This window comes from Armigeres subalbatus, chromosome 2 (genome assembly GCF_024139115.2).
Source record: "Armigeres subalbatus isolate Guangzhou_Male chromosome 2, GZ_Asu_2, whole genome shotgun sequence".
In the NCBI taxonomy this organism is placed as follows: domain Eukaryota; kingdom Metazoa; phylum Arthropoda; class Insecta; order Diptera; family Culicidae; genus Armigeres; species Armigeres subalbatus.
In genome coordinates, this window is record NC_085140.1 from 108,054,253 (window position 1) to 108,082,252 (window position 28,000).

The 28,000-nt window shown below is 43.8% G+C and overlaps 1 protein-coding gene across 5 annotated transcripts; it reads right to left on the reverse strand.

The window, feature by feature from the left end:
• Nucleotides 1–409: 409 nt before the first annotated feature.
• Nucleotides 410–27,995, reverse strand: LOC134210625 (mitochondrial thiamine pyrophosphate carrier-like). Of its 5 annotated transcripts, XR_009978841.1 has the most exons (4): nt 27,624–27,764; nt 26,006–27,548; nt 1,318–1,502; nt 410–815 (listed from the first exon to the last, which is right to left on the reverse strand). XR_009978841.1 is itself a non-coding variant. In XM_062686770.1 (3 exons), exon 2 carries the CDS (start codon nt 26,930–26,932, stop codon nt 26,009–26,011), a length of 924 nt encoding a protein of 307 aa, XP_062542754.1. In that variant the 5' UTR covers nt 26,933–27,545; nt 27,779–27,995; the 3' UTR covers nt 410–1,502; nt 26,006–26,008. The 5 variants fall into 5 exon arrangements, 4 of the variants coding, with proteins under 4 accessions (XP_062542754.1, XP_062542752.1, XP_062542753.1 ...); XM_062686770.1 differs by lacking the exon at nt 27,624–27,764 and adding an exon at nt 27,779–27,995 and having other exon boundaries at nt 410–1,502; nt 26,006–27,545; XM_062686768.1 differs by lacking the exon at nt 27,624–27,764 and adding an exon at nt 27,779–27,995 and having other exon boundaries at nt 410–1,502.
• Between the last annotated feature and the right edge of the window lie 5 nt (nt 27,996–28,000).

Here is a 28,000-nt window from a genome sequence, read left to right on the forward strand (position 1 = left end):
TGATATTTCTGAACTCCGAAAAAAAATTACCAACTAAAGATTTGAACTTTTTTTCGAGCATAAAATTTCGTTTATTTGTTATCCAATTGAAGTTCATATTTATGCATAGAAATTGTAATATGCAGTGTACCCATAACCTTTCAAAGGTGTAAGAAGGGTTCCATTCACTGTAGGTGGATTAAGTCGGGTTTAATTAAATTGCTTCTAGAATTTTTGAGTTCTAAAAACTTCTTCGTATGGTTTCCCGTGGAGATTTTTTCGATTATCATCTTTCTGCTTCTTCTTCTTCATGCAACATCAAAGCGCCAATACTTACCACCAGATCGCACACGCGACAAGGAGATAATGGATGCTTATTTGCTTCGTTCCATTTTTGAAGGATATGATTCATATCACAATAAAATACTGGTTCAAGTTCTTTCGTTTTATTTATGTTTTCCCTTATTGTCAATACAATAGGATATAAATGTGTACACTGTTCAGCTGTTAAGCTTATCCTGGTTACACTTTTCTTTTTTGTTTAGTTTCGTCGCTTAATTCGGTTCAACCTAAACACTTCGGTTTCATTCGCGGAACGCACACACATACATACATCACTTTGAGCTGAATAGAGACCATTCGTTTGCTTCTTCCTCTTTTTTAACCTGTATATAATGACTATTTTCGTTCACTTATCGCAGTAATGGAAGTCTGGTTGATTAATAATACATTGTATGTCAGCGATCAAAAATAAACGGTACCACTTTCTACTAGCTCTACTCTACTAACGGCGTCAACTCTAGAACGGTCCATTTCGACTGGTCAGATCTCTTTTCCTGCAAAAGGTCGTAATAAGTACAAATAAATAATATTCAGAAAATCGATATAAATAAACAAAAAGCTTCGTTCATCAAAGCAGAACTGAGAATAAATACTCGTAATTGACCGCTTTCCCGCTTACAGTCGAAGAAACTCGAGTCATTTGGTTTGTGTGGTTCCTAAGAAGTTAGCTATCTGGTTACAATGCTATTTTCGGATTTCTACGGTCTTAAACCCTACAAAGCAATTTTCAAGAAACGACTTCGAAAGCTATACTACTTTTAGTCCTAATAATATTCACAACATTTTAGTTCTCTACTTGCGTAACTCAGACAAAATTTCTTCCGTACAAAACACTGGCTAACTACCTAACTATTATGTAACATTACAGTTAAAGTAACGAACAGTTAATTGACCACATCGAAGCTACCTGGTATGTGTCTAGTGCTAATCCCGTTTTCATTTCTGGCTTTTATCCTAATTAGTACACTGCTAGCTTTACAAGCCATTGCGTTATACCTTTGCTTTGACGGGGTCCAGAAAGCGGTTAAGCAGTACAGCATACTTATGTATAAGTCGCGGTGTGTGCTCACTTGTCGTGTCCTCACTGCATACAAAATAGGAATATCTTTGTGCACAGCAGCATATTAGTCACTTCCGATGCCGTGAAGGTACCTGGTTGGCGAGCGGCGCCGTTTGAGTATCTGAAACAGAAGAAAAAAGAGCGGTTAGGTAGTTTAAATTGATATTGTCCGATTTTCTTGATATGATACACTGCGCGGCTTTTGTAAAGTTCCCAAATGGGTACTTGCACAAAACTTCACGCGACGAATAGCTGTCGAAAGGTACGGCCACGCCAAACGATACACCGCAATGCTATTCACCCGTAAGAATCGAAGTAAACGGGGTGCAGAAAGCGCGGCGGTAGGTACTGCGAGACACTCGAGGATGTAGATAAACCATTATTGCACCACCCGGGCCGAATGCACCCGTAGAAAAAAAAAGCCATACAAATCGGCAGGAACCCCAGGATTCCAGTCCTCATGGAGAAGCCGGAACCGTCGGTATCCTATCATTGCATTTTTATTCTATTTTATTAGTGTTTTTGTGTTTTTCTTTCTCTCAAATTTAACGTTAGGTACAAGGGAGCATCCATAAATTACGTAACGCTCAAAGGGGGGAGGGGGGCTTGCCCGAAGTGTGACAATCCATACAAAAATTTTCAATGATTCATACAAAAAGTGTGGGCTGCGAAATGGTGAGTTGACATCCGGGAAGGGGCGCCTAACATAGCTCTGGTCCTCACAAGTTCCAATACTCACGCTTCCACGGGTCTTCCGATGACAATTGACCGCCAGCTAAGGGTTGCGTACTTAGCTGGTAGTGCAGCCTGGGCACTGTTGTCCTTCTGACATCAGCTAGAGTGAGAGGGTGCGTACTATGGGGTCTGCCTAGGATGTGGTGGGGTTCGACAGTGGGCTCTGTTGAACTTCTATAAAAAGCTGCATGTGTCCCCAAGCAGGCCCTATCAAAGCGACCGTGTGCCGCTCAAAGCGCACTAGCCTAGTCCTGGTGTTGGGTGGGACTTTAAACAAATTTGACCCGACTGATCGAGCGTCTGTCCACCAAGGAGGTGCGGCTCCAACAGCGTCTGTTCTGGCATCCAGCGGCTGAGTATGAAATGCTATCTCCCGGAAGCTATACCTAAGATGGCAGCCCCATCCCGGTGAATAGGGAACCTTGGGCCAACAACCTACTGTTCCCGAAACATCAATTTGTTCGAGAATCCGATAATGAAAGAATACGGACTGATTTTACGGCGACGACTCTTAGCGCGAAACAACGGACACGAATAGGAACATGGAACGTTTTAACCCTAGCCCAACAGGGTAAATTGGCACAACTTGTCAATAAGGTACATAGCATGAAGCTTGAGATCCTGGGACTGAGTGAAGTCCGTTGGTCAAACTTTGGAGAACACAGAACGCCGTCGGGACAAGTTCTGCTATACTCTGGTTTACGAGGTGAACACGCTCCCCGGCATCGCGGAGTTGGCTTCCTACTAAGCGCTCAGGCACACTCTGCGCTTATGAAGTGGGAACCTATAAGTGAAAGGATAATCGTTGCCAGATTTAGAACACGGGTCCGAAACCTTACTATAATCCAATGTTATGCGCCAACCGATGCTGCCGATCTGCAAGACAAAGAGAACTTCTACAGTCAACTCAATGCCGTCGTAGATAGAATTCCGAAGGGTGATATCAAGATCTGTTTGGGCGACTTCAATGCGAAGATCGGATCCGACAACTCGAACCATGAGCGCATTATGGGACGCCATGGTCTCGGAGAAATGAGCGAAAACGGAGAGCTGTTCGCAGAATTTTGTGGTAATAACGACATGGTGATCGGGGATCGCTCTTCCCTCATCGACCGGTTCACAAGGTCACGTGGGTCTCCCGTGACGGCTTTACAGAAAATCAAATCGACCACATCTGCATCAGCCGAAAATGGAAACGGAGCCTTCTTGATGTACGGAATAAACGTAGTGCCGATATCGCGTCTGATCATCACCTCCTCATCGGCGAAATACGCCTGCGCATTGCGCGGATTCGTCGGCAGGAGGAAAGAGTTGGACGACGATTCAACACACGCCGACTGGAAGATGCCACGGTGAAACGGTCCTTCGTTGAAGAACTGGAGACGCGTGCTGCAGATATTCCGGAAGGTGGCAGCGTGGAAGACCAATGGACCGCCATCAAGAATGCCTTCATCGCCACCAGCGAGAACAATCTGGGTGAACTACGCACCCAGAGAAAACAATGGATCACCGATGAGACCTGGAGGAAGATAGAGGAGCGAAGAGAAGCCAAAGCCGCGATAGAGCGATCGAAAACCAGAGGAGCCAAAGTCTTAGCCCGTCAACGATACACGGCTCTTGAGAAGGAAGTAAAACGCTCATGTCGACGGGACAAGCGAGCGTGGGCAGACTCTCTGGCCGACGAAGGAGAGAGAGCCGCCGCAACCGGGGACATTCGCCTCCTCTACGATATCTCACGACGCTTAAGCGGGGCGAAGATGAATGCAACGATGCCTGTGAAAGACGCGAATGATCAGTTATTGACCGACCCAACTGACCAGCTGAAACGCTGGTTCGAGCACTTCGAACAACTTTTTCAAGTGCCAACCAGGCCATCACCACCTCGGCATGATCTGCCTAGGATCCGACGTATAACACGTGTCACTGCTAGAGATTCAAACAGCCATCCAAAGCATGAAATCGAATAAAGCCCCAGGGGTCGACCGCATATCAGCAGAGATGCTCAAAGCTGACCCCATGACATCCGCTCAACTACTACATCGTTTATTTCGTAATATCTGGGACACCTCAACTTTCCCGGTCGACTGGATGCAAGGTATCTTAGTGAAGTGAAAGGGTGACCTGACTGTATGCGATAACTGGCGAGGCATTATGTTGCTGTGTACCGTTCTCAAAGTTCTGTGCAAAATTATCCTAGCCCGGATTCAGGAGAAGATCGACGCGACTCTCCGGCGGCAGCAAGCCGGACTCCGTGCCGGAAGATCCTGTGTGGACCATATTGTCACGCTCCGCATTATTCTGGAGCAGGTCAACGAATTCCAAGAGTCCCTTTACTTGGTATTCATTGACTACGAAAAGCTTTCGACCGTCTCAATCACGAGAATATGTGGGGCGCCCTGAGACGCAAGGGGTTCCTGAGAAAATCATCGGCCTCATCGAAGCACAGTACGAGGCCTTTTCGTGTAGAGTGCTGCACAATGGGGTCCTGTCCGACCCTATCCGGGTCGTAGCTGGTGTGAGGCAAGGATGTATTCTATCACCGTTACTGTTCCTCATCGTAATCGATGAGATTCTGGTAGATGCGATTGACCGTGAAACAAACCGCGGGCTGTTATGGCAGCCTATAACCATGGAGCACCTAAACGACTTCGAATTGGCGGATGACGTTGCACTACTCGCGCAACGGCGCTCTGATATGCAGAGTAAGCTCAACGACCTTGCCGATCGCTCCTCCTCGGCAGGTTTAGTCATCAACGTCAACAAAACCAAATCGTTGGATGTAAACACGGTGAGTCCTTCCAGTTTCACAGTAGCCGGGCAACCAGTGGAGAATGTTGAAAGCTTCCAATATCTTGGTAGCCAAATGGCGTCAGACGGCGGTACCAAGATCGACATAGGCGCACGGATCAAGAAAGCAAGGGCTGCCTTTGCGAGTTTAAGAAATATCTGGGAAAACAGGCAGATAAGTGAACGCACCAAAATACGAATTTTCAACTCTAACGTAAAATCTGTGCTGTTATACGCTAGCGAAACATGGTGTGTATCAGTGGAGAACACTCAACGGCTGCAGGTGTTCATTAACAGATGCCTGCGGTATATAATTCGGGCCTGGTGGCCTCACAACTGGATCTCAAACAACGAGCTCCACCGTCGTTGTCACCAGAGGCCGATAGCAACAGAAATTCGGGATCGGAAGTGGGGCTGGGTCGGCCACACTCTACGGAAACGAAATCTGTAAGCAAGCATTAGACTGGAACCCAGCGGGACATCGCAGCAGAGGCAGACCCAGAGGCTCATGGCGGCGAAGCCTCAATAAAGAAATAAAAGAAGTCGACCGAAATCTAACCTGGCAACAGGTTAAAGCGATAGCCGGGCATCGCTCAGGATGGAGATCTTTCAAGTCGGCCCTTTGCACCACCGGAGGTGTACAGGATCCATAAGTAAGTAAGTAAAATACAAAAAGTGTGACATAGGGGGGAGGGGGGGTTGAAAATGGCCAATTTTTGCGTTACGTAATTAATGGATCTTCCCCAATCATTTTAATGTGGTAATTTTAATTCAAAATAACTGGTGAAGCCCGAAGCCTCGGTTCTTCTGGTCCTGGCTTACTCTTAATTAAGATATCTAAATCCTTCTAATTCCTTTCCTCACTGGTGTTGAACCTAATATAATAAATTAAAAAAAAAACCCTGATTGATCCACCTAGCGGTGTTTGTGCCTTTCTCGTACATTAGATATACTAAAAAAATGAGTGAGAATTTCTTAGCGTGTTTTTTGTATATAAATCGTATTTTGGCCATAACTTTTGATCCCATAGTCCGATCTGGCCAATTTTCAATCTTATTGCAAACAAATCGGTTCAAGATAAGTGCCTAAAAGATGAGTGAGTTTTATTTTGCGCACATACATACACACACGCACACACATACACACAGACAGACATCATCTCAATTCGTCGAGCTGAGTCGATTGATATAGAACACTATGGGTCTCCGGACCTTCTATCACAAAAGTCTTCTATCTTGGAAGTGAATATATAGTAGAGTGGGGCGTCATGGTCATTTTTTCAAATCAATGGTTTTTCGAAGCCATTCTGGGTCCTGAACAACTGTGCAGAATTTGTGACCGATTAATCGCTTCCTCGCTTTCCGCATCGCGTTTGAAGTTTGTATGGGAATTAGTATGGGAGAACGTATATTTTTGCATTTCTACTACTACAGGTTTCAGTTTATCGTGAACCAAGTGGCACATTACGTTAAAGTATAACCCAAAGGATGCCGAAAAACTTTGCTGAAGAAGGCACGTTGCTGGAACGTCCACGAAAAAAGTTATAACGCTTTGAAGATTGAGTGTTCACACCATATGCAAAAAATCATTTATTCTGCCAGCACTGCCGAACTACGTGGGGCAATAATTTAACTGAGTGTGATTTCAAAATTATTGATTTTATAGTAATTAGGAGCTAATGGGAGATATTCGGAATGATTTCACAAAGTAAAAATTCCGACTAGAAGGAAAATGGGTTTTGCCCTCTGACAATTACAGGTTGTCCGGTAGTGCTGGCAGAAACATTGATTTCTTGCATATGGTTAAAACAATCATTTTTCGAAACGTAATAACATTTTTTGTAGACCTTCCAGCTGCGTACCTTCTTCAGCAAAGTCTTTCGGCATCTTCCTGGCTATATGCTAACGTATTGAGTCACGTGATTGATGATAAATTGAAACCGCTAAGAGCAAAAATGTAAAAAATTACGTTTTCCCATACTAATCTCCATTCATTTATTTAGTTAACATCTAAACAGATAACACTGAATCAACAATTTGACGCCACAATGCACGGTTCGAGGCCGCATCTCTCCATCCTCGGATACACCCCACGCTCGCCAAGTCGTTCTGCACCTGGTCTGCCCATCTCGCTCGCTGCGCTCCACGCCGTCTCGTACCTGCCGGATCGGAAGCGAACACCATCTTTGCAGGGTTGCTGTCCGGCATTCTTGCAACATGTCCTGCCCATCGTACCCTTCCGGCTTTAGCTACCTTCTGGATACTGGGTTCGCCGTAGAGTTGGGCGAGCTCATGGTTCATTCTTCGCCGCCACACACCGTCTTCTTGCACACCGCCAAAGATGGTCCTAAGCACCCGTCTCTCGAATACTCCGAGTGCTTGCAAGTCCTCCTCGAGCATTGTCCATGTTTCATGTCCGTAGAGGACTACCGGTCTTATTAACGTCTTGTACATGACACATTTGGTGCGGTGGCGAATCTTTTTGACCGCAGTTTCTTCTGGAGCCCGTAGTAGGCCCGACTTCCACAGATGATGCGCCTTCGTATTTCACGACTAACGTTGTTGTCAGCCGTTAGCAAGGATCCGAGGTAAACGAATTCCTCGACCACCTCGAAGGTATCCCCGTCTATCGTAACACTGCTTCCCAGGCGGGCCCTGTCGCGCTCGGTTCCGCCCACAAGCATGTACTTTGTCTTTGACGCATTCACCACCAGTCCAACTTTTGTTGCTTCACGTTTCAGGCGGGTGTACAGTTCTGCCACCTTTGCAAATGTTCGGCCGACAATGTCCATGTCATCCGCGAAGCAAATAAATTGACTGGATCTATTGAAAATCGTACCCCGGCTGTTACACCCGGCTCTCCGCATGACACCTTCTAGCGCAATGTTGAACAACAGGCACGAAAGTCCATCACCTTGTCTTAGTCCCCGGCGCGATTCGAACGAACTGGAGTGTTCGCCCGAAATCTTCACACAGTTTTGCACACCATCCACCGTTGCTTTGATCAGTCTGGTAAGCTTCCCAGGAAGCTGTTCTCGTCCATAATTTTCCATAGCTCTACGCGGTCTATACTGTCGTATGCCGCCTTGAAATCAACGAACAGATGGTGCGTTGGGACCTGGTATTCACGGCATTTTGAAGGATTTGCCGTACAGTAAAGATCTGGTCCGTTGTCGAGCGGCCGTCAACGAAGCCGGCTTGATAACTTCCCACGAACTCGTTCACTAATGGTGACAGACGACGGAAGATGATCTGGGATATCACTTTGTAGGCGGCATTAAGGATGGTGATCGCTCGAAAGTTCTCACACTCCAGTTTGTCGCCTTTCTTGTAGATGGGGCATATAACCCCTTCCTTCCACTCCTCCGGTAGCTGTTCGGTTTCCCAGATTCTGACTATCAGTTTGTGCAGGCAAGTGGCCAGCTTTTCCGGGCCCATCTTGATGAGCTCAGCTCCGATACCATCCTTACCAGCTGCTTTATTGGTCTTTAGCTGTTGAATGGCATCTTTAACTTCCCTCAAAGTGGGGGCTGGTTGGCTTCCATCGTCCGCTGAACTGACGTAGTCATCTCCTCCGCTTCCTTGACTTTCACTGCCTGTACTCTCAGCGCCATTCAGATGTTCCTCGTAGTGCTGCTTCCACCTTTCGATCACCACACGTTCGTCCGTCAAGATGCTCCCATCCTTATCCCGGCACATTTCGGCTCGCGGCACGAAGCCTTTGCGGGATGCGTTGAGCTTCTGATAGAACTTGTGTGTTTCTTGAGAACGGCACAGCTGTTCCATCTCCTCGCACTCCGCTTCTTCCAGGCGGCGTTTCTTCTCCTGAAAAGCGGGTCTGCTGTCTCCGCTTCCGTCTATAACGTTCCACGTTCTGCCGGGTACCTTGCTGCAGCGCGACCGCCCGCGCTGCGTCCTTCTCCTCCAGAATCTGTCTGCACTCTTCGTCGAACCAATCGTTCCGTCGACTTCGACCCATATACCCGACGTTGTTCTCCGCTGCGTCGTTAATGGCTGCTTTAACTGTACTCCAGCAGTCCTCAAGAGGGGCCCCATCGAGCTCACCCTCTTCCGGCAACGCTGCCTCGAGATGCTGCGCGTATGCAGTGGCGACATCGGGTTGCTTCAGTCGCTCTAGGTCGTACCGCGGCGGTCGTCGGTACCGAACATTGTTGATGACGGATAGTTTTGGGCGCAGTTTAACCATCACCAGATAGTGGTCCGAGTCGATGTTAGCGCCACGATATGTCCTGACGTCGATAATGTCGGAGAAGTGCCGTCCATCAATCAGAACGTGGTCGATTTGTGATTCTGTCTGCAGTGGTGATCTCCAGGTGTACCGATACGGGAGGCTGTGTTGGAAGTAGGTGCTACGAATGGCCATATTCTTGGAGGCGGCGAAATCAATTAGTCGTAGGCCGTTTTCGTTCGTCAGCCGGTGAGCGCTGAACTTTCCAATAGTCGGTCTAAACTCCTCCTCTTGGCCAACCTGAGCGTTCAAATCTCCTATGATGATTTTGACGTCGTGGCTTGGGCAGCTGTCGTACTCACGTTCCAGCTGCGCGTAGAATGCGTCCTTATCATCATCAGTGCTTCCGGAGTGTGGGCTATGGACGTTGATTATGCTGAAGTTGAAGAACCGGCCTTTGATCCTCAACCTGCACATTCTTTCATTGATCGGCCACCACCCGATCACGCGCCTTTGCATATCGCCCATCACTATGAAAGCTGTTCCCAGCTCGTGTGTGTTGCCGCAGCTCTGGTAGATGGTATGATTACCTCTAAACGTTCGCACCATTGATCCCTTCCAACAAACCTCCTGCAGCGCTACGATGCCGAATCCACGGTCCTTGAGCACATCGGCGAGTATGCGTGTGCTCCTGCTTACGTTGAGAGAATTCCAGTTCCACGAACCGAGTTTCCAATCGCTAGTCCCTTTTCGTCGCAGTGGTCTTCGCCGATGGTTCCGGTCCGTACTCTCTTGTTGATTGTTCGTTGCTTATGATTTTTAAAGGCTGGCTTGCAGGGCCTGACACCAAACTCCCCTAAATTTCCGGAGGACCATTCCTCCCTTATTTCCGGTGGACCATGGTGCACAGTTTCAGTTTAGAGTCCCTCGCTGGCACTCGGACGACGATCAGCCGCCCCTAACATGGAGAACAGACGCTGTTGTGAGCCGATCCTGACATGGAGAACATACCCTCAGGAAGATTTGCACCTCCGAAGAGGAGCAAACTCCCCTTTCCTGTCAGCATACGACCATAGTTCCCACCGGGGTTGGTTACCCGATCTTCCCTAAGGTTGCTCGTATCCCGGCCAGCACCGCGGGAGGTAGGGATAGGAGTTGCTGGGTAAGAGGCTAAGGACCGCGAGATGGGGTCTATTTTATTCCTTCAGGTACGCGAAGTACCAATGGTACGCTTTACCCAGCATTTGCCGTGCCTATACTAATCTCCATGTAAATTTAAAACGCGATGCGGCATGCGAGGTCGCAATCAATCGAGCCCATATTTTACACAGTTGATTGGGGTCCCAAAACCCTGAAACCCAAGAAAAACCCTGATCTCACTTGATCGGACGAAGTTTGCGTTTTCCCGTACAACTGCGCCCCACTCTAATATATAGCCTTTTCGTTACACCTTAGTGTACGAGAAAGGCAAAACACCTAAATAAAGACATGTCCCGTTACGCTGTGATATGGATACTCAGAAGTAGTGCGTAACGGTATAAATCCGGTCATATCGCCAGGCTTGGTACCACACTGAAGCTGACAATATGACGTTCCTAACCCCGAATCCCAAAGTGTCAGGCGACCCGTGCTGAGGGGATGAATGGCCTGGGGGGTGAAACAATTAGCCAGGCAGTTAACGGAGCTTGTAATTCGTGATGCATTACAGAGTAAGATCTACCACGCTGTGCTCTAGTTCTTACAATTCTTGTTAATACCTCTGAGTGATGGTCGAAAGAGTATGGAACGACTATAATTTGCTTTTAGATGACCCATTTTTGCGCCGTTCTGCGGCCATCTGCGAGTTGTGGGGCTTGCCTAGAATGTGGTGGGGTTTGACAGTGGGCCCTGTTAAATTCCTATAAAAAGCTACATCTCCTAAGCGAGTGCCGCTCAAAGCGCACAAGTCCAAGTCCTGGTGTTAAGTGGGACGCTAAACATCCCTGACATGACGGCCCTCCGACGAGACAGGAGGTTTGCGCAGGCCCAATAAGCCGCATGGAAAACCAATAACTACGAACAATATAACAGATAATGCGACTCGATATAATCGGCAAAGACCTAGGCGACGAATAAAGGATCACGATTGGAAGCCAGTCATATTTTCCATTGTTATAGTCATATTTTACATTGATTCTATATTTATTATGGTACATTGGGGCAAATAAAGGCCCGTAAGGCATGTTATGATGTTATATATGGAGATGCACTATGAGTCATATGTTCGATTGACTTGATTGATTTACCATTTTCGCGTTGGAAAATTTCATTGTATATAATGATAAATATACAATTCTTTAATCTGCAACAGCCTCGGACACGTCCTTACAAATAGGTGGTGAAAAATACTGCGTATTTTGGTGATCTCTGCCATACGAAAACGTTAAGTGAATTGTCAGACTGACAGTATGCGGAGCAAGTGATAAGATGAGATTGTCATATTTAGCTGTTAGATCTTTGCTTCCAACCTTTTCTGCTTTTGGTGCATGGAATTAAGTATAGAAGGACGGATGATGCATTAACATTTAGCAAACCGGACCCACTGAGACTGATTTTTTAGGTATATCCACAAAATTGGAAGAGTTTATTTCAATATGTGATACATAAAGTTCCAAATAGTTTTCAAACCTGGTATTATTTCTTCTGGACGTACTTGACAATTATTTGAATGTAAAAAACTGAAAACTTTTCGAGCAGTCTTGATGTTTAAATAAATGTTGTCGAATATCCTGGTATTCACATTTGTTCAGCACAAGGCTTAAGGATTATACTGACGCTCAACGGTAGGAAAATAAATTGAATATCTTTAGAATGTTCTTGTTAGCAGTTCTTAAATCAATTGCTGCTAAACCGTTCAGCAAAGCGTGATCCTGAAACGCTCATGCAAACTCGTTCATGCTGTGTAATGTGAGCGATGTGTTTTTCGTTAGTGTTGTACAAAATACAACAGCGCGCGGTGGTGAAATTTTGAATGCAATCTCAAGTTTTGTCCGGGATTTTTATGAGGGCCCGCCACTGTGCGTCGTTTTAATTTTAAAAACCCGTTGCAAAATACAGCCCTGCTTTAATATACGAACATAGTCCAAAATAGCCATAACAATTTATCCTTTAATATTGCACTTAGAAGGTGTAGGTGCACTGTGCAATTGACCTTTCCCGTCAACAATTTTTATCCGCTCAATCGATTCTTCAATTTTTTAAGGACAACTTTCTCAAAGAACCCATACTCCCTGTCCACGGATGATGGGGTCAACGTTGATAAGTCAAGTGTCTGCATATTGTTAAAATTGTGAAATAATTTGTTCTTTTATAGTACACATTGCTAGTATTATTAGTACTCACCACATTACCGTTAGACGAAAACGAGATGAATTTAATTGCATCCGAGTAAGGTTACACTATAAGCAGTACTGAAGTACGTATTTTAATCCCGGTAACATTTCAATTTAACAAAAACGCGTCGGGTATTATTTGCCAATATATAGAAAATAATTAAACACTTGATATATCATACCTCCATGCAAATACTTAGAGAAGGTGTCGAATGATCTAACAACATCTTCTTGAGTATATGCTGCGGAGGTTTCGGCAGGGTCTAGTACCAGTCTTAACTAACAAAATACTAACACAATAAAAGACTGGGAAGCAAACGATCATCCATTGCACTAATTGTAGTTCATAATTCAGTATACAGTAAGTAGTGAAAGTAGATACTGTAGATTTACTAATTTTGCATTATATACGGTGATTGTTTTCGTTATTTCTTCTCAGTAATCTTCGTTATTTTACTCTTACTTTTACTGCATGGATCAACGTATAACCAAACCTGTTTCGCTCTTCATTTTTTTTGGGTTAGGAAAAAATAATACATACTCCAATGTAAAGAAAGATTGAAGGACATAGGAGACGTGACTAAGTGAATCATTTGTTTGAGAAACTGCATAAGTCCATTTTACACTTTTTCGAGAAAACAACAAAAAACTGTTTTTGAACAAATTTGCAACGAATCTTTCGATTTCTTCGATACAGATCAATAGTTTTTGGCAAAACTCAACACCCTGCCCGAATAGAAAATACAATAGAATTACATTAAAATATCATAAAATTACAATACATTTTATTGATGAACAATCAATTCTATTGTTCTTCTATTGTACCAATTAAATTGACTTATTGTTGTTCCAATAAAAGAACAATAAAGTCTATTGACAGAAAGATTTTGACAATAGAATTACAATAAATTCTATTGTAATGGCAAAAATTTGTTCGAGAAAAAAACGATTTTTTGACCCTTCCTTCGGAAGTATCTATAATTTCACTTTGTATGCGTTACGCAGGTGTGTTACGTATTAATCTATCAAGAAATCTCGTTAATTATTAAATAAAATGTATGGTATTTGAAACAAATTCACTTTGACATTGAAAATATAATTATAACAAATGATATGATATGGAATTATGCCTATTTTCTGATTTGTTTCAAAGAAACAAATGATTTTTATTGAGGAACATATAGAAGCATGTACAAAAAAATCTTCTCAGAAAAGCAAAAACGTAAAAATTTAAAGGGATTTCAAAATTTTCTTCAGTAGAAGCTAGATATCAAATGTGAGCATGTTTTGAGATACTAATAGACCACTTGTATGCATGTATGTGTGCGTATGTGTGCAAATTCTGAAATTTACTACCATAAAAATCTCACTCATTTTTAAGGTATTGAACAAGTTTAGTTTTACCAAATTAGGCATCCATAAGGCGAAATATATGTTATTATTGAACGCTATTGAGTTTCGCTCAGATCAATGACTGATTTAGTTAGTTCTGGATTAATTAATATCAAGGTCTCTGGAAATAACGAGTTCAATTTATGCAACCAGCGTTACGATTGTTACTAACCGTGTCACAATATTTATTCAATACAGTGCGTTATCATTCGTTGAGTTGTCGCTCAACCCATGTCATCCGCCTTTGGGTAGGCAATTATTTTGTCACTTTCACGGTAAATCGCCGTGGGAAGCTGAGTAGTTTTATCTCGTTTTAAATACTGGAGTCTGGAAAAAAATTCCTTATAACTAAGGAAGGGTCAAAATCTCACTGTAGGTGGATTAATCTGGGTTTTTATTGTTACGGTAACTAACAACCCCTATTTTCTATTGTAAAACTGCCATTTACAATAGGATTTATGGTGGACAACAATATTCTCAATTGTTATTCTATTGTGAGCAACAATAGAGTTTATTGTAATTACAATAAAATTTATCGTATTGTTACAATAATTTCTATTGTAATTCTATTGGACTTTTTTATTCGGGTGGGGAACTTTCGGTGCAAAAAATGTAAGCAGTACTCCACAATTGCTCTTCAAAGTACGTGGACATATGTAGTTTCTCAAACAAACGAAAAAATTTCATACATTCCTGAACAAAAATTTTTTTTTCGTATTTTTTGCCAGAATACGTATTTTTGGACGAGGATTCAGAATATATAAAAATCTCATTTTGGCCAAAAATGTTACAAAAGAAAATTATTTTGAGCTTTTTAGTCGAGTCAAGTTTTAAGTCGAGTCAAGTACGAGACACTGAAGACTGCCTTACATTTGAGGTCGAAATACGTATCTGTCAAGATACAATTAAGTGGTGGAATTCAATGGGATTGTATTAACTCGTCTTATGACAAGTTACATATGCAGTTTCTCAAACAAACGGTTCAAGTGTATTCTGAAAGACAAATAAAATTAGTTGACTTCCTTATAACACAGTAAGTAGGGGGCAGCAGGGACTATGTCCAAGGGCTTGACGATCCCTCCCCAGGCCATCTGCGAGTTGTGGCGCCTGCCTAGGATGTGGTGGGGTTTGACAGTGGGCCCTGTTAAACCTGTATCCGCAAGTAGGCTCCGCCAAAGCGACCGTGTGCCGCTCAAAGCGCACAAGCCCAAGTCCTGGTGTTAGGTGGAACGCTAAACAGCCCTGACACGACGGCCCTCCGACGAGACAGGAGGTTTGCGCAGGCCCAATAAGCCGCCTTTAAAAACAACTATTACGAACGACATAGAAGATAATACGACTCGATACAATCGGCAACGACCTAGGCGACGAATAAAGGATCACGATTGGAAGCTTGGAACATGGAACTGCAAGTCGCTAGGCTTCGCAGGTTGCGATAGGATAATCTACGATGAATTACATCCCCGCAACTTCGATGTCGTAGCGTTGCAGGAAATCTGCTGGACAGGACAGAAAGTGTGGAAAAGCGGGCATCGAGCGGCTACCTTCTACCAAAGCTGTGGCACCACCAACGAGCTGGGTGTAGGAATATAGCCATAGATCAAATAAGAACACGTCTGTCTTGTACGATGTTCAGATAGTGAATGAAAAAACAATTATTTATTTGCTATACATAGTAACAGTTTGGTAATCATGGCATGCTTGTGAATCCTGTATCGTCGCTGACTCCTACACTCCTCCTCGACGGCAGGACTCCAGCAGCTTCCCGGAAATGTTTCAACTTGATGGCTTGGAGTGGCTTCGTCATCATATCTGCCACCATTTCTTCGGTGGGGCAATAACGAAGTTCAATTTCTCCATCTTGCTGTAACTCCCGGACATAGTGATATTTGGTTTCAATGTGTTTGGATCTACGTCCCACGGTTGGTGAAGTAGACTGTTTGATACAACCTTGATTGTCTTCGTATATGATTACCGGCATTTGAATCTTCACAGAGAAGTCTTCTAGTATGCGTTGAACCCACCGGAACTCTTGACAACATTCGGCAAGTGCCACATACTCGGCTTCGGTACTACTCAAAGTGACACAAGTTTGCTTCCTTGCGCCCCAACTTATTGATCCTCCGGCAAAACGAAATATGAATCCTGAGGTAGATTTTCTGTCGCTTGAATCTCCTGCCCAGTCCGCATCAACGTAGACATGCAACGGAGAATTGTCCAGACCTAGCACTAGCTCGTTGTCCATTGTATTTTTGAGATAACGTAGAATTCTCTTGGCTTCCACCCAGTCCGCTTGAGAAGGCTTACTTGTTTTTCGCCCCAGAATAGACACGCTGACCGCTATATCCGGACGTGTGTTAACGGCTACATACAACAATCCTCCGATTAGACTAGCATACTGTTTGTTGTTCGGCAAGTTGTCTTCATTCTCCTCCTTTGTTTGGATGTGGCCGGGACTCAGAGGAATTTTGGACGGTTTAGCATCTTGCATTCCAAAACGTTCCAAAAGCTTCTTGATGTATGCTTTCTGCTTCAAAAGATACTCCATGGCTGTTTCTCTGTATCTCGATGCCCAAGAAATGCTTTATATCACCTAAAGACGTTATTTCGAAATGATTGCTCAAATTTTGAATGATATCTTCATATTCTTCTTCTGTCTCACATGCCACCACAAGATCATCGACGTATACGACCAAGTAAGTAGACTTCTTGCCATTCTTTCGGACATACAAGCATGAATCATTATTTGATTGTACGAATCCCATCTGCTTGATCACTTTATCAAAGGTCTTATTCCAAACGCGTGCGGCTTGCTTTAGACCGTACAAACTCCGGAATAGATGACACACAAGATTACAGTCCGTGACGTTGGATCCCAGCAGTGATGGCATGTATTCCAGTATTCCGTGCAAATATGTCTTCTTTACATCAGCATGCTTGATGACCATATTTCGTTGACTTGCCATCGACAGCAATACTCGAAACGTCATCTGCTTAACTATGGGGACAAACACTTCATCATAATCGGTTCCATATTTTTGCGTGAGCCCTTGCGCTACTAAGCGGGCTTTGTAACGTACAACGTTACCATGCTCATCTTCTTTACGTTTGAAAATCCATTTTGATCCTATTGCTTTGCGTCCAGTTGGAAGTGGCATCAAGTCCCAGGTACAATTTTTGTTAAGCGACTTCAGCTCCTCCTCAATCGCCGCTTTCCATTGAACGCTCTCTGCACCACTGATAGCTTCGACATAGCTTCTTGGCTCAGAAACGTGCTTCTGCTTTTTCGCCATGTTGGTTGTTTCTGTAAATCTGGCTGGTTTCACTCCTAGATTACTTCGTTGAGACCTTCGTACGGGTGTCACTATCTCCTCGGATGATGAAGTTAGGGTTTCTTCACCAGATTCATACTCTGATTCGCTTTCATATTCTCTTTCATCGTGGACTGGTTCATTGTCACCTTCTGAACTAACGCTGGACTCGACTTCAATCACAGTGTTATGCTTCATCTGATGCTTGCTGATGTTTTCATTCTCTAGGAAACGCGCATCTCGACTAAAAACTATCTTATCGCTTGATGGGTTGATGAAGCGATACGCTTTATGGTTATCCGAATAGCCCACAAACGTCATCTTCGTGGATTTAGGTTCTAGTTTCGATCGCTTTTCTGCTGGAATATACACGTACGCCTGACAACCAAACAAGTGTAAATGCGAAAGATCAGGTTTTTGTCCATACCATAATTCATGTGGTGTCAGCTCAACAGATCTGCTAGTTGTTCTGTTCTGTAAATATGTTGCTGTATTTATTGCTTCGGCCCAATAGCGGTAACCCAAACCTGCATCTAGCAACATACATCTTGCCATTTCTACTAGCGTTCTATTTTTCCGCTCAGCAACGCCGTTTTGTTGCGGCGTATAAGCAGTCGTAAACTGGGGTGTTATTCCTTTGGCTCGATAAAATCTTTCAAGCTGTTTGGTTGTATTCTCCTCCTTGGTACGCTCGTATAGCAGCAGGATATCTTCCTAATCTGGCATGAGCCATTTTTGCATAATTTTGAATTCGTTCGATAGCCTCTGATTTTCGTTTAAAAAAAAAAACATTGTGGCAAAACGGCTGTAGTCATCAATCACCACCATAAAATTCCGCGCTCTTCAGGCGATACTGTATTCATCGGCCTGCATATGTCTGTATGGACCAAATCTGCTATCTTCGTGGACTGTGAGTGAGAATGCTTCGGGAAAGGTAGTCGTGTCATTTTTCCTTCAAGACAACATTCACAAACTTCATGGATACAGCAGTCTCGTATAGAAATGCCGGTTGCAAGACCCTCGCGAACCAGTCGTTGGATTCCGTCAACGTCACGATGTCCCAGCTTACGGTGCCAGTTATGCAAGCAATCCTTTGGATGTTGTTTCGTAACGGCCATCACATTATGTTGTGTAACTATTAAGTTGTACAGACCACCTCGTCTGATAGCCACCGCAGCAACGTGATTGTTGTGTTCAATAAAACATTCTTTCGCAGTAAACCGGACCTCCGCACCTTTATCAGCCAGTTGACCAACTGAAATGAGATTCGCGTCAAGTTCCGGGACGAGGAGCACATCCGACAGTGAGATAACAGTTTTCTTCCCGTCTCCGTTTCTACAGCTTAACTTTCCAGTTCCTCTTCCAGTCACATCAGCAACTCGACCATCAGCAAGGGTAACAGACATGTGTGAGATGTGTTCAATGACTTGGAAAAAACTTTCGTCACTACACATGTGACTCGAAGCCCCAGAGTCTACAAGCCATTCTTTCATTACATTTGACTCAGGAGTAGGGGTGCTCAATGGAGTAACAGCAAACGCAAATTCTGACGTATCTTCTTCCTTTACAATTCTGGCTCTTGGCTTGAACATTGCTGATGGTTTCGGACAAGTTTTATTCTTCCCATGCTTCTTCTGATTCAGCAAGCGACAATCTCGTTTCATGTGTCCAGGCTTCAGGCAGTGATGGCAGACAATTACTTTGGATACTGCTTCGGTACGTAGAATTGTTTCAGTTCTTCCTGTTTTCTCATTTCGCTTTAATGATTCATCCAATAGTTTTTGCTTGATAAGGTCCATTGTTAATTCTTGTTCTGGACGGCTCTCTAAAGCGGTAGTTAGAGTTTCAAACGACGATGGTATACTCTGCAAAACAAGTACAACAGTCAGGGTTGCACCGAGTTCCAATCCTGCATTTGCCAAACGTAGGAACATATCCTCCATTTCATGTAGATGGCTTTCCATATCATCTCCATCAGTGTAAGTAAGATTACAGATCTTCTTCAATACCGACACTTTGGTTGTCAATGATGTCTTCTGATAGTGCTTTTTGAGTGTGTCCCAGATTTCCTTTGCGGTTTTGCAGTTTCGAATCAGGGACTGCTGCATTATTCCGACAAATAAGGATATTGTCCCTTGGGTTTTTGCGTCTCCATTCTTCCAAGCATCATTGACGGGCTCCGGCGGATTCCCGACAACATATTTCCATAATTCCTCTCGCATCAGAAGGCTCTTTACTTGGAAACTCCAGTTTTCATAATTTTCATTTCCAAGCCGTTCGATTCCGAATTTCTCCATTTTGATCTCCTCTGGCAAATCCAATTGCGGCAGAATCTTGATCAGTCAAACTTTTAATTGTTTCAAAACTATTTAGTGAAAAAACGTTCTAGCAGGCCCATAACCTGTAGGAATATAGCCATAGATCAAATAAGAACACGTCTGTCTTGTACGATGTTCAGATAGTGAATGAAAAAACAATTATTTATTTGCTATACATAGTAACAGTTTGGTAATCATGGCATGCTTGTGAATCCTGTATCGTCGCTGACTCCTACACTGGGAACCGGCTTCATAGTGCTGGGAAAGATGCGCCAACGCGTGATTGGGTGGCAGCCAATCAACGCAAGGATGTGCAAGCTGAGGATAAAAGGCCGTTTCTTCAACTATAGCATCATCAACGTGCACTGCCCACACGAAGGGAGATCCGACGACGAGAAAGAAGCGTTCTATGCGCAGCTGGAGCAGACATACGATGGATGCGCACTGCGGGACGTCAAAATCGTCATCGGTGACATGAACGCTCAGGTAGGAAGGGAGGAAATGTATAGACCGGTCATCGGACCGGATAGTCTGCATACCGTATCGAACGACAACGGCCAACGATGCATAAACTTTGCAGCCTCCTGCGGAATGGTAGTCCGAAGCATTTTCTTCCTCCGTAAGAATATCCACAAGGCCACATGGAAATCACCTAATCAAGTAACGGAAAACCAAATCGACCACGTTCTAATCGACGGTAAATTCTTCTCCGACATCACGATCGTACGCACTTACCGCAGTGCGAATATTGAATCTGACCACTACCTCGTCGCAGTATGTCTGCGCTCAAAACTCTCGACGGTGATCAACACGCGTCGGAGTCGTCCGCCGCGGCTTAACATTGGGCGGCTACAAGACGGTAGACTAGCCCAAGACTACGCGCAGCAGCTGGAAGTGGCACTCCCAACGGAAGAGCAGCTGGGCACAGCGTCTCTTGAAGATGGCTGAGAGATATTCGATCCGCTATTGGAAGCACCGCAACCGCTGCACTAGGCACGGTGGCTCCGGATCAGAGAAACGACTGGTATGACGGCGAATGTGAGCAGTTAGTTGAGGAGAAGAATGCAGCATGGGCGAGATTGCTGCAACACCGCACGAGGGCGAACGAGGCACGATACTAACGGGCGCGGAACAGACAAAACTCGGAGGAAAAAGCGCCAGCAGGAAGTTCGAGACCGTGAAGAGGCGGAGGAACTGTACCGCGCTAATAACGCACGAAAGTTCTATGAGAAGTTGAACCGTTCACGTAAGGGCCACGTGCCACAGCCCGATATGTGTAAGGACATAAACGGGAACCTTCTTACGAACGAGCGTGAGGTGATCCAAAGGTGGCGGCAGCACTACGAAGAGCACCTGAATGGCGATATGGCAGACAACGGTGGCTGTGTGGTAATGAACCTAGGGAGCACGCGCGCAGGGCATGCGACTTCCGGCTCCGAATCTCCAGGAAATCCAGGAGGAGATCGGCCGGCTGAAAACAACAAAGCCCTGGAGTTGACCAACTACCAGGAGAGCTGTTTAAACACGGTGGTGAAGCACTGGCTAGAGCGCTGCACTGGGTGATTACCAAGGTTTGGGAGGATGAGGTTCTGCCGCAGGAGTGGATGGAAGGTGTCGTGTGTCCCATCTACAAGAAGGGCGATAAGCTGGATTGTAGCAACTACCGCGCAATCACATTGCTGAACGCCGCCTACAAGGTACTCTCCCAAATTTTATGCCGTCGACTAACACCAATTGCAAGAGAGTTCGTGGGGCAGTACCAGGCGGGATTTATGGGTGAACGCTCTACCACCGACCAGGTGTTCGCCATACGTCAGGTATTGCAGAAATGCCGCGAATACAACGTGCCCACACATCATCTATTTATCGACTTCAAAGCCGCATATGATACAATCGATCGGGACCAGCTATGGCAGCTAATGCACGAAAACGGATTTCCGGATAAACTGATACGGTTGATCAAGGCGACGATGGATCGGGTGATGTGCGTAGTTCGAGTTTCAGGGGCATTCTCGAGTCCCTTCGAAACCCGTAGAGGGTTACGGCAAGGTGATGGTCTTCGTGTCTGCTATTCAACATCGCTTTGGAAGGAGTAATACGAAGGGCAGGGATTGACACGAGTGGTACGATTTTCACGAAGTCCGCCCAGTTATTTGGTTTCGCCGACGACATTGATATCATGGCACGTAACTTTGAGAGGATGGAGGAAGCCTACATCAGACTGAAAAGCGAAGCTAAACGGATTGGACTAGTCATCAACACGTCGAAGACGAAGTACATGATAGGAAGAGGCTCAAGAGAGGTCAATGTGAGCCACCCACCACGAGTTTCTATCGGTGGTGACGAAATCGAGGTGGTTGAAGAATCCGTGTACTTGGGCTCACTGGTGACCGCCGATAACGATACTAGCAGAGAAATTCGGAGACGCATCATGGCTGGAAATCGTACGTACTTTGGACTCCACAAGACGCTTCGATCGAATAGAGTTCGCCGCCGTACCAAACTGACTATCTACAAAACGCTGATAAGACCGGTAGTTCTCTACGGACACGAGACCTGGACGATGCTCGTGGAGGACCAACGCGCACTGGGAGTTTTCGAAAGGAAAGTGTTGCGTACCATCTATGGTGGGTTGCAGATGGCGGACGGTACGTGGAGGAGGCGAATGAACCACGAGTTGCATCATCTGTTGGGAGAACCATCCATCGTTCACACCGCGAAAATCAGAAGACTGCGGTGGGCCGGGCACGTAGCCAGAATGTCGGCCAGTAATCCGGTGATAATGGTTCTCGACAACGATCCGACGGGAACAAGAAGGCGAGGTGCACAGCGGGAAAGGTGGATCGATCAGGTGGAGGAGGACTTGCGGACCCTCCGCAGACTGCGTGGTTGGCGAAGTGCAGCCATGAACCGAGCTGAATGGAGAAGTCTTTTATGTGCAGCACAGGTCACTCCGGCCTTAGTCTGATGATAAATAAATAAATTATAACACAGTAAATGACCGATAGGGAATGAACTCATGATCAGCGCTAGACGGTAAAACAAGAGATAGAGTCACGTTTAACTGAGACCTTAGCCACCTATGTACATGAGAATAGACCATATGATGCTTTCATCCACTATCCTTTTCTCTACATGACTAATAGTTTGACCACCTAAGGTCGTGAGGAGGATCAATCAATGTCTTTTTAAGCCCATCATCAAATGGAAGCTCACGAAATGGTTTGAAATCTTTACTGACTGATTCTAGTTCCGAGACGATGATGATGCTATGCAAAGCCGTCATAAGTCCACAAAGATAGTATTAGGCGTTTTCTTGGAACATGGTTCAAAATATGTAGTTGTTAAAATAGCAGGCTCAATTTTAAAGATTGTTTGGTGAACGGTTCTAAACTGTGACCAATTTTGGTTTTTCGATTCAGTTTCGACTGCTTTCACTAGATAATTTTCAAAACTTTGGACGATTATTGATATTCATCAAATTGTAATACGATATTTCAGTTTCAAAATAAGTTTTCATGAAAGGTGTTTATTTGAAATATAGTCAGCAATTCAAATTTAACGAGATGTATCGTGTATACCTATACCATATACAAATCAACATAATTGTATTTTATGTGACCAAAGGATCCAACGAGTAGTACACATTTTTAATGATGTTATTCATATAAATCAGTGATCCCCAAAGTGCGGCCCGCGGGCCGCATGCGGCCCTCCAAGCCTTTTCCTGCGGCCCGCGAAGGATTTCGGGGAAAAAACATGTGGCCCCTGGCTCATTCTTAAGCAGTACATGCCAAGAAAAGCTTTTGCCCATTTTGGGATTCTGTTCGCACCACTATGTCGTTAAAGCATCGTATAGAAAAAATGAATCGTATTGTCATTATCATGATTAATGAAATCCATCACTACCATGTTATTGTCCAGGGCTATAAAAATAGCAAATGCTGTTTTCCGCGCAGATTAAAACGAGCTTAATGTTGAGCTTCATGTATGAATAACTTTGCCTTACACTGCTTCGTAATAAGGATGCTTTTATTCCTAAAAACAAGTTAAATATTTACTATAAGAAATTATTAACTCCTGGAAACATGTTGACTATCAACTATCATGTCATCGTACTTTAAGGTACGGTAAATATTGAACGAAATCAAACATTTTTCAAGTTCCGATATTGATGAAGAAAAGGATTCAGAAAATTCAAATTCATGAAAGCAAGGTTCAGAATGCAGATTTACTAGATTTCTATTCAACACTGCTGGCACCTGGCTTCAAAAACACTTCAAAAACACTTAGTTTAGAATATTTTTTTTTCCCTTTCGGGTGAGCCATTGCGACCAGTTATTAGATCTATTGTAGAATACTTTCTGCCAACAAAATCAAAAATATGCTGTTGCAAAAAAAAACGAAAAAAAAATCACAGAAGTGCAATATTTTGTTAAAATTTTATATAATTCAAAATTTTGAAAAAAAAAAATTGAACATTTACTTCGGCCCACTTCAACAGTTTAAAATTGCAATGCGGCCCTCGATAGTAATCACGCTGGGGACCACTGATATAAATCAATGCTTCATAATCGTAAAATTCATTCATTTAGCTAGGAAATAGACGCAATGAAGCATTGCCATACCATTGTTAACTGAATCTTGGACCAGACTTTAAAGACTTGAATTTTGAAGAGCGGAATAGAACATGACCATTTGACTACTGAAATTTATGATATCAGACAGTACTGTAAAGGATATGACGCCATAATCTTGATCAACCGCCAAAATAATGGAAGCTCTCAGATTAATATGTCGATTTATTGCAATAGTACTTAAATTAATTTATTGTATATTTACGATACCATTTAAATTATTCCATGTTGAAACAAAGTCCACTAGTATGATCCCATCACATTACATCAAAGTGTTATGGCTCGGCTGCGGTGGTGGGCGCGGTGACGCGTTTTGACAGAGAATACAGAATTACTGTCAAGATGCGCCGTTGCGTTAATCGCTATAGAACGGCCTTTACTTGGAGATGGTATCAGTACCACCCGTTGTCAACATGGACTACTATTCGGTATTGAATGTCGGCTCCAAGAAAACATTAAATCAACTTTCCATGTTAATTATTCGGAAAACATCCATGCGCGTGATGAGCTTTCATTATTATTATTATTTGTTTTTAAAACTGACAGACTGCGGGAAGGAAATGTATCGGTATGATCACAATACGAACCCAGACAGCAGTGACCTAGTGAGCAGCATAGCTTGAGTCGTCTGCTAGTATTGTGTATCACATGGAGAGCCCAGTCGAGATACCAGTCTATTAAGACTACAACTGGTCAACTCTAAAAAAAAAAAAAACTAACCCAAAGAACCCATACTTTTTGACGCCATACTTTTTGATGAATAGTGCTGGTTTCCAAGCTTGACCTAACATTCGCTCGATTTTGAATTAAAATAAGGCCAATTCCAATTCTTCAAACGTGCGGCACTTTTCCGATTTTTTTTTTGATTCTAAAATATGAATTCTGTGAACTTAAAAAAGTCAAATAATTGAGACAATAACACGAGATACATTTTTTGGCGGGAAATGTCAATTGGTTCTTGTAAAAATGACACTGATACGTGGATAGAGCCCCTTATTTACATTGATTTAAATTCTTTTTAAGAATATCAATCAAACGCAACTTGTTGCAAGGACATCTTTTAAAGATAAGTGTCAGAAAAGTGAGACTGTTTCTACGCGATTTTTGCATAAACAAATGGATTTTGGCCATATCTTCTGAGCCCATAGTCCAATCCGACCAATTTTCATAAGGATACAAAGGTAGGGTAGGACAAAACTTTACATCGGTTTCAATTTGCTGCGATCAAATCAAAATAGGACAAGTGTCAGCCCTTCTATATAAAGCCAGTTTTTGAATCTAATATATACCTTTCTCGACCACTCAGTGTTTGCTTTGTTGCTGAAACAGGAAGGCACTGTAGTTAGAATTCCTGAATAAGTATATTAGTGTGCTCACATTGAGCTGGGCGAACTCTTCATTACTAATGTAATCTTAGAAACAAGCGGCTGGAAAAAAGGTTACGTTCTTATAGAAAATCATAATCTACTGAGTTATCATAAAATGAGCCCAAACATGCGGATTAGACTGTAAGGCAATATATGGATATTTTCTTCCAACTTTTAAGACTTATTTCATCGTGTAACACAAATTTCGAGAAAAAAAATTTTGCTTCGATTATATGGAAAATTCGATTATATGGAAAATTCGTATACCTGTATAAAGAAACTGAATCACGGTTCTAACTCAAAATTAATTAAAATGCAGATGGGACTGACTTGCGATTAACGGCGATACGTTAAATCTAATTTCGGAAATGGTGCGCTGTATAGCGCATCACCAAATGAAAGCAGCGCACCACTTCCGAAGTTAGGTTTAGTGTACGAAAAATCCAACTTCGCTTATCGCCCATTTCGGTTTTCTACTGCATTGATAATACATATTGAAGAAGCAAATTGACACTCACCTATCAGTGATTCAGTATCCACACCATCTCGTCGTAGATCGCAAAGTAGAACGCCGACATAAAACACGCTTTCAGCAATGCTGGGTATAGACCCTTGTACAGGCCGGCAAAACCCTCCTGTTTCACGATGTTGTACATACAATTGAACATGTTGTCGCACACAAAGTGCCGACCGAATGTTTGACGGCTTTTGGCAAATCCTTGTATCTGTAATCGTTTTTTGGCCAGGTCCAGTGGATAGACCAGCAGTTTGGTGCAAATTCCGGCCAGACCACCACAGATGAACAACTCAAAAGCCGGCAGTGTTTCGGTTGGGGCAATGTTGAAATACTGGCGGAACATGCTACCGAAGATGTTGTAGAACATAAACTGGCCGCCGGTCAAAGGCGCTATCTGCAAAACACTGGGGCTCAACCCTCGGTACATCCCCTTAATACCTTCGTGCCTATAGATTAGCTTCAAGCCTTGCATGGAATTTTTATATCCTCGATTAGGATCCTGGGATATCAGTCGTGTTCGGACCACATCCAACGGAAGGGTTATCACAGTTGCCACCGTTCCACTAAGGGCACCACAAAAGAAGTTCCTTGCATTCTGATGCCGCTCGAACGCTTCGAATTGCCTGAGGAAAAGGTTCGTGTGCTCATAGGAAGAAAACTGCGACACTCCGTAGATAATCGAAAGTACTTGGGCCGGGTTGTGTCCCTTCCAGAAAGCACGGAGACCCTCCTCCTGGTACACTAGGCGAGTGGATTGCACAATGGTACGATACTTTGATGTCATGTGATCCTCACTGAGTGGTTCAACCTGCAGTTGGAACCGAATCTTCAGCACGTCCAACGGCTGACAAATGAAGCGAGTTATGCAGCCAGCGAATCCACCAGCAATGCCCGTGTTGGAAGACTTGTCATTCTTGTCGCGATCCATGGTTTCCTAGCTCCTACAACGGCGGAAGGAAAATGAATCTGCGTTGCAGTCTCACCGATTTCGGTTATCTAATTCCAAGGCCACTCCAGGTTTTTCTTTTCGTTTCGGCTTCCTTCACACGTTCCCGCACGAGAAGTGTTATATCACACCTTTCGCTGTACTCCTACTAGTGCGCACTGTTTTCTTCTAGGTTAGTACAATCATATCAAATCAATGGGAACTATACACACTACTCCACTATTTGAGGGTTATTGGCTGATATGCCAATGTCCGTATCCTCTCTTTTATTGCACCCTTTCACAATGCTTTGCTATAGCTGCTATACTACTATTTTGTTGATGTCGATATGTGCGGTAATAATGCTGGGCACCACTAGATCTTCCACCTTCCTTGCTGCTTCCACAGTTCACACCACTTCATCGTTTCTTCTTTTCTTCCTCAAACTCGTGACACTGTTCCGTCACTCCCACAGCCAAAATTTGCCTCCGCAAGTCGTCGAAGGCTCCTACATTGTCATTGTAATCATCGTCAAAATGTTTCAGAAGTTTTGCTTTGAATTCACACACAAATCATAAGCCAATCTGCTTTATTCGGTTCATTCCTCGTACAACAGCTGCTGCAATGACAAATAATCAAAATATTGTTTATCACTGTAAGCTCACTGTTAATGCAAATCTAAATTCGTTCGCACCTTAAGAGCAAATACGCAACCATGTGGGCGCAGATATTTTTAGAACTATGGTGATGTACTGTTGAGTGTTGATGTTGTTACTTTGATCGCATAACCGACCGTAAACAACAAACACTCCATCAATGGGTTGCATCGCGGAGCACTCACCGACTCACCTGTAATTGCGCACTCACTATGCTATGCTTCACGGCCTACGTGAGTAGAGACAACTGTGTTTATTTGCTGGTTTTCGAAGAATGGCAAACCCGTTCTATGATTCATTACATAATAAACACCGCATGGTAGCCGATTATAATTATTGAGTGTTGAATTTATGAAACTAAAGCGACCAAAAGACGAATTTCCAACGAATCAGTCCTGTCTGTAGAATCAACGCA

Bases quoted from the DNA above. Each gene is read 5' to 3' on its own strand.
- LOC134210625 (XM_062686770.1), bottom strand. From the start codon at position 26,932: ATGGATCGCGACAAGAATGACAAGTCTTCCAACACGGGCATTGCTGGT.